Source organism: Silene latifolia, chromosome 7, assembly GCF_048544455.1.
Source record: "Silene latifolia isolate original U9 population chromosome 7, ASM4854445v1, whole genome shotgun sequence".
Lineage (NCBI taxonomy): Eukaryota > Viridiplantae > Streptophyta > Magnoliopsida > Caryophyllales > Caryophyllaceae > Silene > Silene latifolia.
Window position 1 is genome coordinate 58892377 of NC_133532.1, and position 19844 is coordinate 58912220.

At 39.3% G+C, this 19844-nt stretch overlaps 1 protein-coding gene across 1 annotated transcript; it reads right to left on the reverse strand.

Annotated features, from left to right (window-relative positions):
* Positions 1 to 4799: 4799 nt before the first annotated feature.
* On the reverse strand, positions 4800 to 5909 carry LOC141590132 (protein FAR1-RELATED SEQUENCE 5-like). The gene has a single exon (XM_074410743.1). It carries the CDS (start codon positions 5907 to 5909, stop codon positions 4800 to 4802), a length of 1110 nt encoding a protein of 369 aa, XP_074266844.1.
* Between the last annotated feature and the right edge of the window lie 13935 nt (positions 5910 to 19844).

Here is a 19844-nt window from a genome sequence, read left to right on the forward strand (position 1 = left end):
GGTCCCTATTTACAAGAGTGGGGGTATATTGGTAGATGTATTTTGTGACATGGCGGCAGCTAGTTGTGATGTTGTTTTTGCTCAGGGGTTTTTGGCTGCAGTGTTGGGGTCGACACTTTTTGTCGACAAATCAGGTGATAGGTTACGTCCTCAGTTGTTTCCTTTAGTGTATGATACTGATTGTGTACACCACTACGCTTGGGGAGAGCGGTGTACTAGCCTTCATGTACCGACAGGTTGGGTATGGCTTCACGTCTTTGGTGTGAAGACTATTGGTGGTTGCTTGACTTTGTTGCAATCGTGGATCTATGAGTATTTTCCTATGTTCAGACCCGGTCCACCTTCGGTAATTGACCCTACTCAGCCTCGGTCGTGTTCTTGGAGATCCGTTGGTCCCTTCGCTCAAAATGCGGAGAAATTGTTGGAGTATCGGAGGTTGTTAGATGGGCTTACTTATACTTCCATTAGGTGGGATCCGTACGGGCCGCGTCGGGAGGAATATCATCCTCGTACTCTTTTTTGCGGTTGTGTTCGTTTCATGGACATAGCCAAGCCGTACCCGGCTGATCGGTGTTTACGACGGTTTGAGTATGTGCGAGATCATACCCAATCCCATTATGAGATTGGTAGCGCATCGTTCTGCTTCGGGGATAGGGTACGAGGTTAGGGTTGGGGTTGCGGAGACCGATCATCTTTGGGATTCTTTGGCGGATCACGTGGTTCACATTTCTCGTAGATCGAGACCGATTAGTTTCCGGGTGAGACGGCGCCAGATTATGAGGCTTGGTATAATGGAAATTCTCACCCGTTGATCATTGATCCCGACCACCATGATGCCCCGCGCCACGGGATGATTTTGATATTCCCGCGAGGTAATAATTTTACTTACGATTGTTGTAATAATTGTTTAACTTTCTTACTGTTCGGGGATAATGTTTATAATGTTTTAGTTGTTTTTGCCAATTTGCAGACTGCACGTGCTGTAATGTTTCAGTGGGCCGAAGCCGGAAAGATTGTCGATGACAAGAAACAACTTGCCTATTTCCGCAATATGATAAAGAACTTCGATCCATTTGTTGAGAGGGCTAGGGAGATTATACGTAATAGAGGACCTCGTCAAACACCCGGTGATCGTGTTCAGCGTAGATCAGATGGTGTGTACACTGATAGCGAGGAAGAGGATGATCAGTAGTCGGGAGACTAGTTTTTTTTTATTTCATTTATGTTGTACGTTTTTGAAGACATTTTTTATGTTGGATGATTATGTTAGTTAACTATTTGAACCTTGTTTAATTCAAAAAACATGACGGTTTTAAATTCTAAAATTTCTTAAATTTCTTGAATACATAGCAACTGATGCAAATTCATACATTTCTGGAAATACTCACTACTTCATGACAATGGCCAACATAATGAAAACAAACAAATACAAGATACACTTGAAATAAAACTTCGTCATCCTTGCCATTTCCGAAATCTCCTTTTTTATACCTATCACTTGCTCTTTCATGACATTTCCACTTGATGCATCATCACCTTCATCTTCACATGCTATATTCAACCTTTTTGTTATTGTCAAATGATCTTCAGTCAACCACGACACAAAATGATCGCAAGGTACACACTTAAAATACGCTTTTTTCGGATTAGTAACTGACCCGGAAATCTTGATGATAGCGTTTCTTTGACAACGATTGCAAATTTGATTCTTAAAATCAAGGCCTTCAATTGGGTGGTTTCCCCACATTGAGGATGATGTTGACATAAGTAGAGAGTTGAAGAAGAAAATGGAAGAAGATGAAAATGATTGGAAAATAGAAAAAGTTGAAGATGAGTTCAGAAATACAACAATATGTAGATGTTTATATAGGGAAAATGTTACCGTTGTAATTCAAAATAACCGTTACAATTCAAAAATAACCGTTACAATTCAAAAATAGCCGTTATAATTCAAAATAACCGTTATAATTCAAAAATAGCCGTTATAATTCAAAATAACCGTTATAATTCAAAAAAACCGTTATAATTCAAAGTAACCGTTATAATTAAAAAATAGCCGTTATAATTCAAAATAACCGTTATAATTCAAAAATAGCCGTTATAATTCAAAATAACCGTTATAATTCAAAAAAACCGTTATAATTCAAAGTAACCGTTATAATTCAAAAATAGCCGTTATAATTCAAAATAACCGTTACAATTCAAAAATAGCCGTTACAATTAAAAAATAGTCATTACAATTAATAGCTTATAAATAGGCCATTCTATGTCAATTTCAATCACAACATCCAATCCTATTCACTCACTACAATACTAAAATGGTTCTCACAAATGCTCAAAAAATCAGAGTTTATCAAATAAGAATCGATCTAATTGTTCAAAATTTACCAATTCTAATTGAGCGTCTTGAATCAGTGGTTCCCAGTGACACTGTATGGCACATGCTTGAAGAGCCTCCAATTGGTAGCCTTTGTATAATTTTAGCCGAAAACCCGGATCATGTTCTAACTCCAGCAGTTAGAGATGAGGTTGTTTCTGATGAAGTACTAAACGAGAAGATGTGGGAGTTTCGCAGGTTAAGAAGTGATATCTTTACATATTTTAAGCGCATTCTCACCGTGATCGATTACCCAAGACTATCAGACTTATGTGCCGGTAGAATGCCCAACCAAGGAATTCTTTATCTCTACATCAATGATTTGTTGACTCAATATATGTCTACCCAACCTGAAGAAATTGAGATTCAAGATCATGAAGAAGATAAGGAATCGTCATCTTCATCATCGGAAGATAATTAAGTTCGGTAGTTATTTAATTATGTTATGTTTTAAGTAATAATCGTTTATGGTATGGGTTTGAGGTTTAGGGTTTAGGGTTTGGGGTTTAGGATTTAGGGTTTAGGGTTTAGGGTTTGGGGTTTGGTGTTTAGGGTTTGGGGTTTGGGTTATAGTATGTTTTAATTATGCTTTAAGTGGTTTATGTTTTAATTATGTCAAATTGTGTTTTAAGGAATGTTTTAATTAAAATATGTCAAATTGTGTTTTAAGGAATGTTTTAATTAAATTACGTTTTAAGTCATTTAATCGGATGCAGAGGATAATAAACTACAATAATCGGATAAATAAAATATAAGGTACAATATTCGGATATATAAAATAAAAGGTACAATAATCGGACAAATAAAAGCTAAGATCAACTCGCGAAACTGCGCCATAAAGATAGCTGATGTCGATACATGCCATTATAATGAGCTACGCTTTCATCATGTACCCAACAAGGGGCTATTGGAGGCATAGGTGACAAGGGGCGTACCCGGAGCCGCAAATAGTGGTTTCCCGCATGTAATACCCATAAGACACCATATGGGTACGTACTCCGGTGGGGGCTCGTAAAGGCAAATAAGTATAACTACCATTCCAATGTCGGTGACCTTCTTGATCGTCAAATGAAGAAATACAACATATCACCCAATTGTACATCGTAGCATAACCATATAGATCGAAACTGTCCATCCAATGACCCGAGCCACACGGTATCTGATCTATAAATGTAATTCTATTTACCTCCGCATCAAATCTCCCTGGGCCATAAATATGATCACGGTAAAGGGGACTACGGATTTCCCTAAGTAAATCCATTCTAGCCATCGTGAAATGAGATTGGTCACCCCGAACAGCATGTGAGAGAACTCGAAAACCACAATGACCGTCTCCGGAAGGGTTAAACCACGCTTCGAGATGCTCGTGAAACCAGGAAGGCAAAAAGTGAAGATAAGGAAAGTACCTCGAATGGCCAATAGTGTAGTCTACCTCAAGAGGTGCGCAATACGATGTGCCGAAACTCCTCGTACTTGTGGTAGCAGTGGTAGACGGTGTATCGGGACCCGTTTGAGTGGATCGGGGGGTACTAGACGGAGTAAAATGAACCGTCGGAGTCGAACGGGGAGTAGTAGACGGAGTAACAGGAACCGTCGGAGTTGAACGGGGAGTAATAGACGGAGTTCGTTGGGAAGACGCGTTTCTTTGGGGCGTAGATCTGCCTACTCGAACCCGAACCCGTGCATGCTCAACGGCGGACGGATCTCTACGAGTTCCCCTACTCGGACGTCCTCTAGGGTTCTCGTTCACCCGAGGCTCGTTTACATCCTCCTCTTCCGGATGTATCTGAGAGTAAAGGGCATCGAACATCGATGATCTCATACTCGGATCTGCATTCCGAATTTCATCGAATAACTCCTCCAATCGATAATCGTCACAAGCCGACATTGCCTCGGAACCATCGTACTCCAACTTCCTCCAAAATGCATGTAACACATCAACAGGGACCCGAGATCCATTTCTAGCAATGCGATGAAGTGAACAAGCACATAACAAACCAAGTGTAGTAACCTTTACACAACCGCAATCGATCATCAAGGCATCTTCCGTCATCTTGGCACCTCTTTCGAATTCTTCACGCAATTCAATGATGTCATTCTTTGATATTTTATAGGAAAGTCTCGAAAATAATCGCTGAATCCCCGTCAACCGCCTCGATCTAGATAACTCCAATGAGTGTCGGATCTCAACATGTTGCGCTTCCATCAAAGAATGAAACCGAATCCAGATGCTATCAACGGCCAGTTTCGCGCTATTCAGCCATCTCTTCAAATTCGCATGAGCCGACTCAACCCGGGATGTAGAAGTGTTCTCAAAATGAGTTATCTTGTTCGTTCTATACTTGGCCCATTTTTCCAAGTGCGGGAACCATTGCCTCTCAATATAAGCCGCCACTCCCGCCCATTGCCTTGCCAAATTGCCTCACGCCACATTAAACTTATCTTTGGTCTCCGCCTCGACAACCGCTTCAAACAAGTTACAAGTTATGTGCTTAGCACAACTATCCTGACCCATGATATCAAGTACTTTCGTCTCCACGTTAGAATATATATGCCAAAGACATAGCAAGTGAGACGAATCCGGAAAAACAGTGGGAATCGCGTTCAACAAACCTGCCTCGCAATCAGTAACAATAGCATTAGGTTGAACGACATCATTGAGAAGGGCCTTCAGTTTTCGTAGGACCCACAGATATCCATCCTCGGACTCATGCGTCACAAGAGCATACGCGATGACAAAGCTCTTCCCGACGGGTGTGACTCCAACCATCTCAACAAGCGGAAGACGGTATTCATTTGTCTTGTACGTGAAATCGATCAGTACCACATAATAGTATGATCGAAACATCTTAACGGCTTCTGGATGAGCCATGAACACGTGGGTTAGCTCATCGGTCTCCTGATCAGTGACCCAATAATGAACGTACTTATGTTGAACCGCAAGTGCTAACATCATTGTCTTGGGGTTTCTCCCATCTCTTTCCTCGGCCCTTACTTTCTGAGAACGATTGTAGATTTGTCGCCGATTAGGTCTTGACTTTTCCGGATTCCGCTGATGCAAACCCGCACTAATAATTGCCGGTCTAACGTGAGCTCTAACTTGGGCATCGATATAAGCCAACTCCTCTTCATCAAACTTTGCAAAGTATCTGTCGCCGTCACAATACAACGTTAAAGCATGATTATGAAACCCGTATCTCATCACAAGCTTCCACTTATTTTCTTCTAATTCAATAACTTTCATTGAAAATTTGCATTTGCACCACGCGGTAGCCGTGTTACCCCTCATTAAAGAATCGGCATCCTTATTTACGGGACCTCTTCCGCCCATCCGACAAACAAAATAATCTTGTCTCAAATTCGAGTTACGACCAACTCTCTTGTTGCTTGCTCTTTTTATACCAAACCCGAGTCGAAGTCCGATCTCATATGCCCAATTAAACGCTTCCAGACTTGATGCAAAGTACAAAGTAGTCGTAAAATGATCTGAGTAATCAATACCGTCTCCATCGTTATTCACCTGCGCACGCATTTCGATAAATTAGTTAATAATTAATTATTTTCTACGAATCGAGTCGGAAAAAATAAAAAATAAATATATAGACGGTAATTAATTATTTGAATTGTTTTATAGAAAACGAGTCGGAAAAAATACAAAATAAAAAAATATAATACAAAGACGGGAATTAATTATTTTAATTGTTTTATACAAAACGAGTCGGAAAAAAAAATATATATATAAGATGGAAGCAAAAAAAAAAGAAAAAAAAAATAGGACGAATTGGGCTGGACGTAAGGATTTTTCGTCCAAAACCAGGCCTGGACGAAAAATTCTTTCGTCCACTATGGGCCTTGGACGAAAGAATTTTTCGTCCAGGCCTGGTGTTGGACGAAAAATTCTTTCGTCCAAGGCCCATAGTGGACGAAAGATTTTTTCGTCCAACACCAGGTCTGGACGAAAATTCTCTTCGTCCAGGCCCAAATCGTCTTATTTTTTTTTTTTTTTTGAATGCATTTTCAACAAAAATCCGTCACGAATTCTATCATAATTCCGTCTACATTCATGGCATCTATCCTAATTCGGGATTCAATCGATAATAAAACATAAATTTTTAACAAAACTAAATCGTAAACTAACCTCGTTACTAGCTTTATTGTTGGAATCGTTGTTAAAATCATTCCCGTTCATGTTGTTAATTACAAAACCCGTCTTCTTTTTTTGTTTGAAATATTTTAGTGAGATGGTAACTTGTGTTTTAGTGAGATGGAAATTGCATTTGTGTTTTGAGACGGAAATTGCATTTTGGTGAGACGGATATGGAGTTATGATATGGAGGGCAAACTTGGAAATTTACATTAATTGTCGACGATAATTAGTAAAATGTCGACGACGTATAGCAGGACCCATTTTCAGACCCAAAGATATGGGTCAAGTATGAATCCTTTAAATACAATTTGGGTTTAGGTGCGGGTCTTGGTTATTGTATACCCCTCATACTCTAAGGCTATGGGACCTTTGATGTGTGCCTGAGTACAAGGTAGACTATGAAAGACTAATAGAGAGCTTGCACAAATTTGTCATACTTGGAAATGTAATCACTTGTTTTAGGGACATTTTCAAACGGTCATATCTAGAGTTGTAGATCTTCTATGAAGGTGATTCAACTTGAAGTGAAAGCTTATTGTCTTAGCTTTCCAACGCATGGTCACAAGCTTATTTCCGATAAGTAACGAAGAAATGGCAGTTGTTTGAAAATCAGTGCGTAAAACTGAGCTCGCTAAGTGATGTTACACATTGATATATACTCTTTCCTAATTCCACACTTTCTTAGAATATTCCTAAACATCTCAATTTTATTATTATTATTACTATTTATTATTATTATTATTATTATTATTATTATTATTATTATTATTATTATTATTATTATTATTATTATTATTATTATTATTATTATTATTATTATTATTATTATTACTATTATTATTATTATTACTATTATTACTACTATTATTATTATTACTACTACTATTATTATTACTATTATTACTACTATTATTATTATTACTACTATTATTATATTATTATTATTATTATTATTATTATTATTATTATTATTATTATTATTATTATTATTATTATTATTATTATTTATTCCACCCAGCTTAGATATTCTATTATTATATCTTACGGCTTAGAAACTTCCTATAAACTTCCCTTGTCACTATATATATTCCCTTCACCTATCACCTTATATTCTACTACTCACAATTACAAATCACAAAATATATATAGAGAGAGTTTAAGAGAAAGAAAGAAAACTAAGGAAGGTTTGTTCATCTTTTCATCATCTTAGGATCTAAAGGTATGTAACTCGCAAAACCGTCTTATAATTAATTAATCTTATTTTATTAACGTCGTTGACCAACCCCTTAACCACTGTGACCACTGTTGACCCAGACATCTAACCGTTGACCGGCGTTGACCGATCAATTTAACCACCGTTTGACCGACGTAAAGGGGGCGTTCTTATGGAGCGGTTTTGTGGTGTTTGTTGGGTAGTTTTTACATCTTAATTTAAGTAAAATTGTTAGATTATAATTATATGTAATTTATATTGATTAGGGGAAGATTTGGTGGAGGAACACTTCTAATTGGTTAATTGCTGAAGTTGCTTGATTATTGAAGATTTGTTGAAAAGGTAGGATAACAATTCTACTTGACTATCTTACTTGTTCTATCTCGACTATATGAGCTTTATGCATATTTGATCAATTGATTGGGTAGGGTTATTATTTCTATGATTGGTTACAGATTGTTATAATCATGGTTGCATTCATTGGTATGATACATGCATTGGTCATTTGAGTTACTGGCAGACATCACGGTAAGAGCCTTCGGGTGATGTATTATAAACTTACTGACAAACATTATGGTAAGAGCCTTCGGGTGATGTATTATAAACTTACTCGCAGACATCAGGGTAAGAGCCGGTGATTTATTATAAACTTACTAGCAGACGTCGTGGTAAGAGTCTTCGGGTGACGTATTCAGATTTATTCTGACAGACACCGTTTATATACTTTCATGGTGGTGTAAGGCCTCAGGCGGGTACTGCAGGCCTGTCGCTGGTGTGTCTACTCAACTTGAGTTTGAGGGTTATAAGCTTGGTTGCATTACTATTGCATTGCATAAATTACCTTGTCATGTTATCCTTATTTATTGTCTTGATATTGTTAGTCCTGTGATGAACCAATTATTGGTGTAACACCCCCTCATACCAAGGACTACCCTAGCATGAAAGGCTGTTACCATCTCGGTTTCCCGAGGTTAGTATATCAAAGTGACCAATTCCAAACAAAATTTATTAAAGTATAAAGAGTTAGCGATTACATTATCTCAAACCAACTCTAAATAAAAGTATAAGGATCTCATTACAGCTGAAATCAAAGACAACTAAACTCGTAATAGCGGAAGTTAGACTCGAAGTGATGACTCCCCCTAACTGCCCCATAGCTAAACATCTGCATCACCTGTCACAATCTGCTCACCATCCCCGAATGGATCACCACAGATTTTATAAAACAACAACGGGGTCAGTTACTGAATAATCAAAATAAGACAAGCGTATAAAACAACCAGCTGATCATCCTCCATCCTCGGTCTCCCGATCTCACACAGTAACCGACTACACACCGAAGTGTGTAGCCCTGCCAGATTACCCATCGCAACAGGTAATCCTCGCTGCCAGTGGGGGACCGCAGCCAATCCCCACCTAAATCCCGCTCATCAACGAGCGATAACCCTGTCCCTTAATGTGCACATCCCATCCCGTGGCGGATTCCATGGAGGGCGAACTAGGGTGTGAAGCCACTCCCGCAAGTAACTCCACCACAATCATCAAAACACCATCACAACCACCACACCAACACTCCAATGATGATCAGCAGACAACAATCATACACAGTAAAACAATATATCTCAAGTCAATTAAACAGGAACTGAGTAGGGAAACCCTACCTTAGCACAACAGCAAGGAATGCGAGCAAGCAATCTAGAACGACTCCTCTACGAAGTCTCCGCCGAATCAATAATCACATAACACAATCACTATATGCAAAACCCCATTTCCCCCAATTCATAATCAAAGACAAACCTTAAAAACAAATTAATGAAACTTACGAAATCAGAGGCTTACCGACATAATCGACGCAAGGAAAGGTGAACTAGACTCACGAACGATCTACACAATAGGGAGAAATTTGGAGAGAATTAGAGCGTTGTTGAGTGTTTAGGTTTTGTAAAAATGTAATTAGAAACTGATTATGCGTATCATATAATTCTAACCATCTCTAAATCAAACCGTGGAAAAACACTCGTCCGACCGGATACTCGGTCGAGTATAGAGTATACTCGGCCGAGTACCCTCTACTCGGTCGAGTATTCCACATACTCGGCCGAGTGTTCCTGGGCAGTAGCCAAACAGGATACACGACACACTTTACTCGACCGAGTAGGCCATACTCGGCCGAGTACCAGGCTTAGGAAAACCATAGTATTACAATTGGGGAGCAGATTGACCGGCAGGTACTTGAGTCGGCTTAGATGAGAGCACGGGATGGCGACACTGGACAGCTACCTAGTAGTCTAGATCACTTAGCATTGGACAATTATTATTTAGCTATTCACTTTATTTAATTTCTGCTGCAGTTGTATTTATTTACTTTACAGTCTTTAAGTTTGGGAACTATGTAATAAAGGTCATTAAACGTTATATTTATCTAAAGTACTGTTGTTTCGTTTACCTTTGTAATCACTGCTTCGGGAAACTGAGATGGTAACTCTCTTATTTACTTGGGAGGCCTAACTAAATGCTCCTGAATAAATAGGGGTGTTACAGTTATGAAACCTGACCGTAGACCCCATTAATTTATAAAAAAAAAATACATAAAACCAATTCAAAGGACTTTGTAGAAAGTTTCAGACCACATATTTTGTTCAATGATATACACTTCTCTACCTATCTACAACAGATAATTAACTATTTAAACAATGGCTTAATTCATGGGAATAACGCGACTATTACCCACCTTCTTACAATTATCCTGACGACATTTTATTCCAAAATAAACCAAACTTTAGGTACCTTTCTCTTACAACACACTAGATAACTGGCTACTTGGTTTATAGGTCATCACTTTCCAAAAATTAACATTAATCCTTCACTATACGTCAGATGCACCATAAGCTTCCCCCAGGCCCCAACCACCACTATATCAGTATATCACTCATAACTCATCACTCACTATTCACTATAAAACATCATCATTAACGTCCACCACCCACCATCATCAAATGGTTCAAGATTGTAAAAGGTAGTTGCATCGTTTAAAGATCACCTTTGAAGACAATAAGTGGCATTCAGCCGAGTACTTGCAGTACTCGACCGAGTGAGGGGTACTCGGCCGATTATGAAGAGTACTCGACCCATGGAGTGGCACTCGGCCAAGTAGACTCAGTTCTCGACCAAGTGCGGCTCATCAGAAGGCGATATAACCTATGCTCGGATCGCATTCCACCTAACCCTATTCATTTCCTTCCTTCTCTCTAAAGCCTCCAAACACTCTCCCCTCTCTCTAAAACCTTCCCTAACCTTCTTCATGGGATTCAAGCTTGGATTAGAGGATTATACACCTTATCTTTCTTCCTTTCACCTTGTAAGTTAAGATCTACCTTTTTCTCTTTCTTTTGTTTTAACCCTAGCTTTTGGTGGTTTTTATAGGAATTATTAATTATGGATTAGTATGAGTAATGTGGGTAATTAAAGGGTAATAATAAGGGGTTTTGTATTATAAAGTACATAGGATGTATTGTGATAGTTGTTATGTAATTTATATAGGATGAGACGGTTTTATGAAGCGGGATCTTGCTTGTTTCGAGTAACTTATGGAGTATGCTTAAAGGTAGGGTTTACCTACTCGGTTTCGATAATACGAGTGTTTACATATGTCATTATTGATGTTGTTACATTATAGCATGGTCAGTTGATATTTGATATTGGTTTCATGACATTGGTGGGATTTCCTTGTGGCATGATAATGGATAATTAGTGTTGGTCTCACATCATCCTTTATGTGCATTATAATATGATAGTTGACAATGGTTGCTAGTCTCATAATGTGTGGAAATGGGCCACAAGCGGATCGCGCGAAAGCGCTTGAATAAGCGTGCATTTGTGGAGTCGCCACTAATTTTTATGAAAAATTGGAACCGTTCGAATACCTCGTGCCGTGTCAAGACACAAAGTAGTGACATGAACACTAAGAACTCGTTACTCTTAGCATTATATGTCTAAAATGAAGCTCGTGGATGTAACATTCCGTTTGATGTCTATGAGTGTCTTGATATTGGATTTGGTAGTGGATGATATATTATGGAGCTAGCAGCGTTAGAGGATGGTAGTTGGTAGTGTATGGAGTTAGTGTCGGGAGAGTTTATGATGTAGTTGATACGACATCGTGAGCGATGTGTGAAGGTAGGAATAGTTGGTGGAGTTGGTGTTAAGAGTTCATGGTTTCATGTTTTATAAGTTGGGGTTTTGGTTTTGAGTTCTTAGTAGCTTTGTTGCGTCTTGACCGAGTTAGTATGTTTGTTTTTATGTATGGGTTGAACTTCGGGGACGAAGTTCTTTTTAAGGAGGGAAGACTGTAATACTACAGTTTTATGAGTCTCTGGGTACTCTATCGAGTGGGCCTTACTCTGTCGAGTAAGGGTAGTTTGCAGTTTAAAATAGTTTCTGACCTGTAGGATACTCGATCGAGTAGCCTTGGTACTCGATCGAGTAGGCGGCACTCGATGGAGTTGTCAGTTACTCGATCGAGTAAGTGTGTTTTACGGGGTTGTTTTGTCGGGTTTTGCTAATAACGCGAGTTTAATAGAAAAGGTTTCCATCAGTTTCTTTAATCACTTTTATCCTTTCTAAACCTTTCAAAAGAAAAAGGAGTTACGTAGTTCTCTCTCGTTGCGTTGTTGGCAAATCCCCAAAGCTAGGAGTGTCGGATCATCTCGTTCTTTGCATCATAGTGTTCCTTGCGTCAAGGGTAAGATCTACATACCAATTTTATAGTATTTCGTTAAGTTTCGTTAAACCCTAATTTTGGGATTTGGTGTCATGTTAAGTTATGTATGAGTTTTGTGGTAATTAAAGAAAAGAACTTGAGGAGCTAGTGTGAGTGTACGTAACAAGTGTGGATCGTGAGTTATGCTTTTGACGAAGGGAGTTTTATATAGTTTATATAGAGAGGTATGTCATGTTGCGGTAATGTGGAAAAGTTGAAGTTTTGGGTTAAGCTAAAGATTTTGAGGTATAGGTTAGGTGGTGTGACGAGTGAATTGAAGTATGAGAATTGTTTAAGTAAGAGAGCCTTGGATATATGCATGGCGAGTGTTTAGAGTATTGGTGGTTATCTATGACATGTGATGGTGATGGGAATAATGAGAAGATATAACTAAGGATATAGTATTAGTGAGTTACGAGGACGTAACATTTATCTTAAGAGGAGTAGGATGCGATAAAAGAGATTTTGATGGTTGTGCATATGGTAGTATATTCGCAGTAGAGTGTTGGTGTAGCATAAAGAATGAAGTTGTATATTTTGTGGTTGATGTTGTTAAAAGGCCATGGCCGTGCTTGTAGTAGTGTGATGTTTAGGAGTGTGGGAATATTTCACTAGTGTTGACAGTTGGATGATGAGGTTATGAGTGTGAGTAAACTTCGAGGACGAAGTTGCTTTTAAGGGTGGTAGAATGTAACATTCCGTTTGATGTCTATGAGTGTCTTGATATTGGATTTGGTAGTGGATGATATATTATGGAGCTAGCAGCGTTAGAGGATGGTAGTTGGTAGTGTATGGAGTTAGTGTCGGGAGAGTTTATGATGTAGTTGATACGACATCGTGAGCGATGTGTGGAGGTAGGAATAGTTGGTGGAGTTGGTGTTAAGAGTTCATGGTTTCATGTTTTATAAGTTGGGGTTTTGGTTTTGAGTTCTTAGTAGCTTTGTTGCGTCTTGACCGAGTTAGTATGTTTGTTTTTATGTATGGGTTGAACTTTGGGGACAAAGTTCTTTTTTAGGAGGGAAGACTGTAATACTACGGTTTTATGAGTCTCTGGGTACTCTATCGAGTGGGCCTTACTCAGTCGAGTAAGGGTAGTTTGCAGTTTAAAATAGTTTCTAACCTGTAGGATACTCGATCGAGTAGCCTTGGTACTCGATCGAGTAGGCGGCACTCGATCGAGTACGTCAATTACTCGATCGAGTAAGTGTGTTTTACGGGGTTGTTTTGTCGGGTTTCGCTAATAACGCGAGTTTAATATAAAAGGTTTCCATCAGTTTCTTTAATCACTTTTATCCTTTCTAAACCTTTCAAAAGAAAAAGGAGTTACGTAGTTCTATCTCGTTGCGTTGTTGGCAAATCCCCAAAGCTAGGAGTGTCGAATCATCTCGTTCTTTGCATCATAGTGTTCCTTGCGTCAAGGATAAGATCTACATACCAATTTTATAGTATTTCATTAAGTTTCGTTAAACCCTAATTTTGGGATTGGGGGTTTTCTATGTTTATGTTGATGTGGTAGTGATTGTATGATTATGTGTATAGGAGAAGGATTCGTAGAGGAAAGGTTTTGAGACAGCTGCTAGATCGTCTGATTGTGTTGTGCTTTCCAGGTAGGGTTTCCCTACTCAGTATTAGTCCCATGATGTGTTGATTGGTATTTGTGATTTTTGAATATTATCATACTCGTATTGTGACGGTTGTTGGCTTTGATTGTTGGTTGTAGCTGTGATTGATTGTATCATGCTGTGTTCTTCTGTGCGTCGTCCCTGGTGAGTGGAGTCACTTGCGGGGTGGCTTCACGCCCATGATTCGCCTATACATGGAACCCGCCACAGAAGGATGTGCACATTAATGGATTTGGGTTTATCGCTCGATGGAGATGAGCGGGGCTTAGGTGGGAATGGCTGCGGTCCCCCACTGGCGGCGAGAAGTGACCTGTTGCGATGGGCACTCTGGCAGGGCTATACACTTTAGTGTGTAGTCAGGATTGTGGAGTTGAGTTTGGAGTTCGGAGAATATCTGTGATGATTGAGCTGTTTGTTTTACTGTGTTGTTGGTTTATATAAATTGTGTGATTAGTAATTGACCCGTTTAATTGTTTTAAAAACTGTGGTGATCCATTCGGGGGTGGTGAGCAGTTATTGAGCAGGTATGATATGACGCGTATGGGATAGCTGGGACGTGGCAGTTAGAAGTCTTCCGCTGTGTTAGACGATGTTTTATAGCTTTGATAGTTTTAGCAGTAGACCGTCTGAGAATCTTGTATTTCTTTTATTAGTATTGTAGTTGGTTTGTAATCACTTTAAACATTATTTACTTTTAAGTATGTTTCGTTATTGTCTTCTGATTATCATTGCCTCGGGAAACCGAGGTGGTAGCACTTCCATGCCTTAAGTGGTCCTGGTAAGGCATGAACACTAAGAACTCATTACCCTTAGCCTTCTATGTCTAGAATGACTCTCGTGGATGCCAATGAACACGGATGTTCACAGAGATCTGGAGTAAGGGGTGAGGGTACGTATTAGGAAGTCCTTTTACTGAACACCTAATCCCGCCCGCCTCAATAGCGGCCTCTACTAATGATTAGAGAAATCATTCATAGTTGATATGTCGTCGATTATATGCATGCAATGTAACATCCAACGTTTTAGTCCTAGCATGTGAGATTAGACTATGTCGGTGAACAAAGACTTTAGTAATTAATTATGTCGAAGTTGGAATTTATATTTATTACATGTGAAAAAGCTAAGATAAAAGAGCAAAATATAATTTACAACTGAATGAACATCATATAAATGCCAAAAACGGGATTTAGGAAAGAATTAAAAGAAAAGAAAATTTAAAAGAAAAGGAAATAAATAGAAAAAGGGAATAAATAAGAAAAGGAAGTTTGAAGAAATAAGGAAATAAAAGAAAAGGAAAATAAGGAAATTGGAAAATAAGGAAAATTTGGAAAATAAGGAAAATTGGAAAATAAGCAAAACTGACAAAAATAAATTAAAAGATTTAAAATATAGCTAAATAGGTGATAATACGTATAATAGTCGATTAATATATACACTACGTCAAAACGGGAATGAGTTCAGGGGCAGAAGCCAGCCTAGAACAGGCGCAGCAATGGGTGCGTCCTCTGGAAGAGGCGCTTCACCCACTGCGTTTGTTCCGGGATTGGTTCTGACTCTGAAAGTCAGACTCGGTTGGTTGTTATGGTTGATTGATTATAAAAAATGATTTTACATGTTAATGATTACATCCGAATGATAAATATTAAGAATGAATTTTATGTACAAAAACCGTCTCAAATAAATTAATATCGATTACTAATGATTATAAGACGAATTAAACGGATTTGAAAGCTTAAAGGTTGAGTTTAAAAAATAAACAGAAACTTTAATGTACAAAAAGTGAGTTTAAGAGACCAAGTATTAATTACCGAGTCACTAAAACCCAGATTTGAGTATGAGACAGAATAAACCAACCAATATGAATAATTAGCGATTTAAACCGACCAAAGAAGAAAAGGTTTAAGAAAAATAATTTGACGGGTAAAATAATTTGATGAAAGCTAATTAAAAGATGTACGTTGAAAGAAAAGAAAAGAATTGAAAAAGAAAGAAGGAGAAAAGATCGAATCCGAGGAGAAGAAGAAACAGAGCAGCTAAAAGTAGCCTCTGGAAGAGGCGCAGCAGAAGCTGCGATCCTTCCAGAAGGCGCAGCAGACACTGCGTTTCTTCTACTCGTCATATCTGAACATTTTTGACGAAATAAGGTTTGAAGCGTTTGTCTTAACAAATTATCGTCTTGGCATTAATATGATGTAAACTCGTAAAATAAAATATAACAATAAGGATGCTACCATCTCGGTTACCCGAGGCAATGATAATCATCAGACAATAACGAAACAACATTTAAATAGTATAACTTTAGTGAAAGGTTACAAACCAAAACCAAATACCAAAATACGAATACAAGTTCTCAAAACCAACTGTCTAATCAACTAAATGAAATGTTTATTAAACTACTAATGCTACAGCGGAAGACTTCTATCATCAGACGGTGGCACATCCCAGCTATCCCATGTAACTCGACTCATACCTGCTCAATAACTGCTCACCATCCCCGAATGGATCACCACAGTTTTTAGAACATTAAACGGGGTCAGTACTAATCACACAATTTATATAACCAACAACTCAGTAAACAAGCAGCTCAAACGGTCACACACACAATCACACCCACTCCAATCAATCTCCGTCACCGACTGTCCATTGGACCAGCCCTGCCAGTGGAGGACCGCAGCCGTACCCACCAAATCCCCGCTTATCATACCGAGCGATAACCCTGTCCCATTAATGTGCACATCCCCTCCCGTGGCGGGTTCCACGGAGGGCAAAACTAGGGCGTGAAGCCACTCCCGCAAGTGACTCCACTCAGCCGAGAACGCATTCCGAGAACCAGAGACAAACAATCACAACCATTAAACATCAATCAAAACCAACAACCGTCACAATACGAATACGATAATATTCAACAATCACAAAACACCAACAATGCATTATGGGACTAATGCGAGTAGGAAACCCTACTGAAAGCAACACAATCGACGGTCTCAATAAAACAATATCAAAAGGCTTCTTCTACGAATCCTCCTCCTAACATACAAACATATAATCACTACCAATCACGAAATACAACAAAACCCCCAAATCCCAATATTAGGGTTTAACCAACTTTAACGAAACATTATAAAAACGGTACGTAGATCTTACCCTTGACGCAAGGATCACAAAGGTATAAAGAAAGGTAAAATCTGACCTTCCAAGCTCCGGGATTTGCCAACAATGCGATTGATGCGAAGAACGTACTTTGTTTTCTCTTTTGAAAGCAATTAGGTTTTAAAAGTGTTTAAAGAAAAGTGACGGAAGTAATTATATACTTAATCGCATTATTAAGAAAACCCGACAAATCATCCCCCGTAAACCGGCTACTCGATCGAGTAGCTGAGGTACTCGATCGAGTGCCCCCTTACTCGATCGAGTATCAAGGTTACTCGATCGAGTACCCAACAGGTCAGAAACTATTTTTAAAACGCAACACACCCTTACTCGACAGAGTAAGGCCTACTCGATAGAGTACCCAGAGACCCATAAAACCGTAGTATTACAGTCTTCCCTCCTTAAAAAGAACTTCGTCCCCGAAGTTCAAACCACAACAAAACAAAGACACACATTACAACACTCCCGACTCAACAACCAAAACAAAACTCAACATAAAACAAGTTACTAACCCAAACTCAACCCGACTCAACCACAACAAACATACCGACACAACATAAAAAGGGTATAAAAACTCTTAAAAACTCTTCGCGATCATCTCCTACCCCCCTAAAAGAAACAAGGTTACGTCCCCGTAACCATACATACCTGATCAAAAAGGAAAGGGTAACGCTCTCTCATGGCCTCCTCTGCCTCCCATATAGCTTCCTCAGTCTCGTGGTTAGACCAAAGGATCTTAAGCAAAACTGTCTCACCACTCCTAGTCTTCCTAACCTTCCAGTCAAGAATCTGCTTAGGTACCTCAAGATATGATAAGGACTCATCTAGCTCTAAGCTCTCTGCCTCTAACACATGTGAAAGGTCACTCACATACTTCCGCAGCTGAGATACATGAAACACATTATGCACTCTCTCTAACGCAGCTGGTAAAGCCAGACGATATGCAACCTCTCCAACCCGCTCTAAGATCTCATAAGGCCCGATGAACTTCTGACTCAACTTTCCTTTCTTCCCAAATCTCATAACCCCACGCATATGAGACACTTTCAGAAGAACCTTGTCCCCAACCTGAAACTCTATATCCCGGTGATGTAGATCTGCATAACCCTTTTGCCTATCCCGAGCTGCCCTCATCCGTTCCCTGATCATCTTAATCTGTTCAACCATCTCATGTACTATCTCTGGTCCTAGAACCACTGCCTCAGCACTGTCGTCCCAACAAATCGGACTCCTACATCTCCTCCCATATAAAGCCTCAAACGGTGCCATGCCAGTACTAGTGTGATAGCTATTGTTGTAAGAAAACTCTATCAAATCCAACCTCTGTTCCCAGCTACCACCAAAGTCCATCACACAAGCTCGTAACATATCCTCAAGAGTCTTGATCGTTCTCTCGATCGGCCCGACAGCGCGGGATGAAATGTTGTACTCATCTTCAAAGTTGTTCCCAAAGATTCTTGCAACTCTTTCCAAAACCTTGAGATAAATCTCGCATCTCTGTCAGACACTATGTCCTTAGGGACTCCATGTAACTTAAGCACATTCTTCCGATAAGCCATAGCTAATTGTGCTTTAGTCCATGTATCTTTAATTGGCACAAAGTGAGCTGACTTGGTCAGTCGATCCACTATTACCCATATCATGTTGTTACCCTGTTGACTCTTTGGCAAACCCACGATAAAATCCATAGAAATGGATTCCCACTTCCACTCAGGTACCTCTAGAGACTGAATCTTACCTTGTGGTCGTCATTTGTTCCCCTTTAACTCTCGACATGTCAAACAACGGGCCCACAGACTCAGCTGTTTCTTTCTTCATCCCAGGCCACCAAAACGTGTTCTTTAAATCCTTGTACAGCTTGTCACCACCTGGATGTACTGAATATGGTGTACAATGTGCCTCTGTCATGATTGTCTTTTTCAGCTCCTCATCATTAGGGACACACCACCTGCCATCAAACCTCAAACTACCATCTGTATGAATAGAGAATCGAGACACTGTCCCTTTCTCTACTCCAGCTCTCCACTCAACCAACTTAGGATCCAATGCCTGTTTACCTCGAATATCATCATAAATATCAGGCTGTACTGTCAAATCTCCCACGGCATCCCCTTTCTGCATCATATGTATCCCAAACTTCCCCACCTCATCTCTCAACCTCATTAAAGATAGAGCTGTACACAAAGAATGCACACTCTTCCTACTCAAAGCATCTGCAACAACATTGGCTTTCCCTTCATGGTAGATAATATCCATGTCATAATCACCAATCAGCTCCATCCACCTCCTCTGGTTCAACTCCTTTTGGGTGAAGATGTACTTGAGACTCTTGTGATCCGAAAATACCTTAAAGGTCGCCCCATAAAGGTAATGTCTCCAAATCTTGATAGCAAACACCACTGCACCTAACTCCAGATCATGTGTAGGATAGTTCTCCTCATAAGCTTCAACTGCCTAGAAGCATAGGCAATCACTTTACCGTTCTACATCAACACACATCCCAACCCATTCTTTGAGGCATCTGTATAAACCTCAAAGTTCTCGATCCCTTCAGGCAATGCTAAGATAGGGGTTGT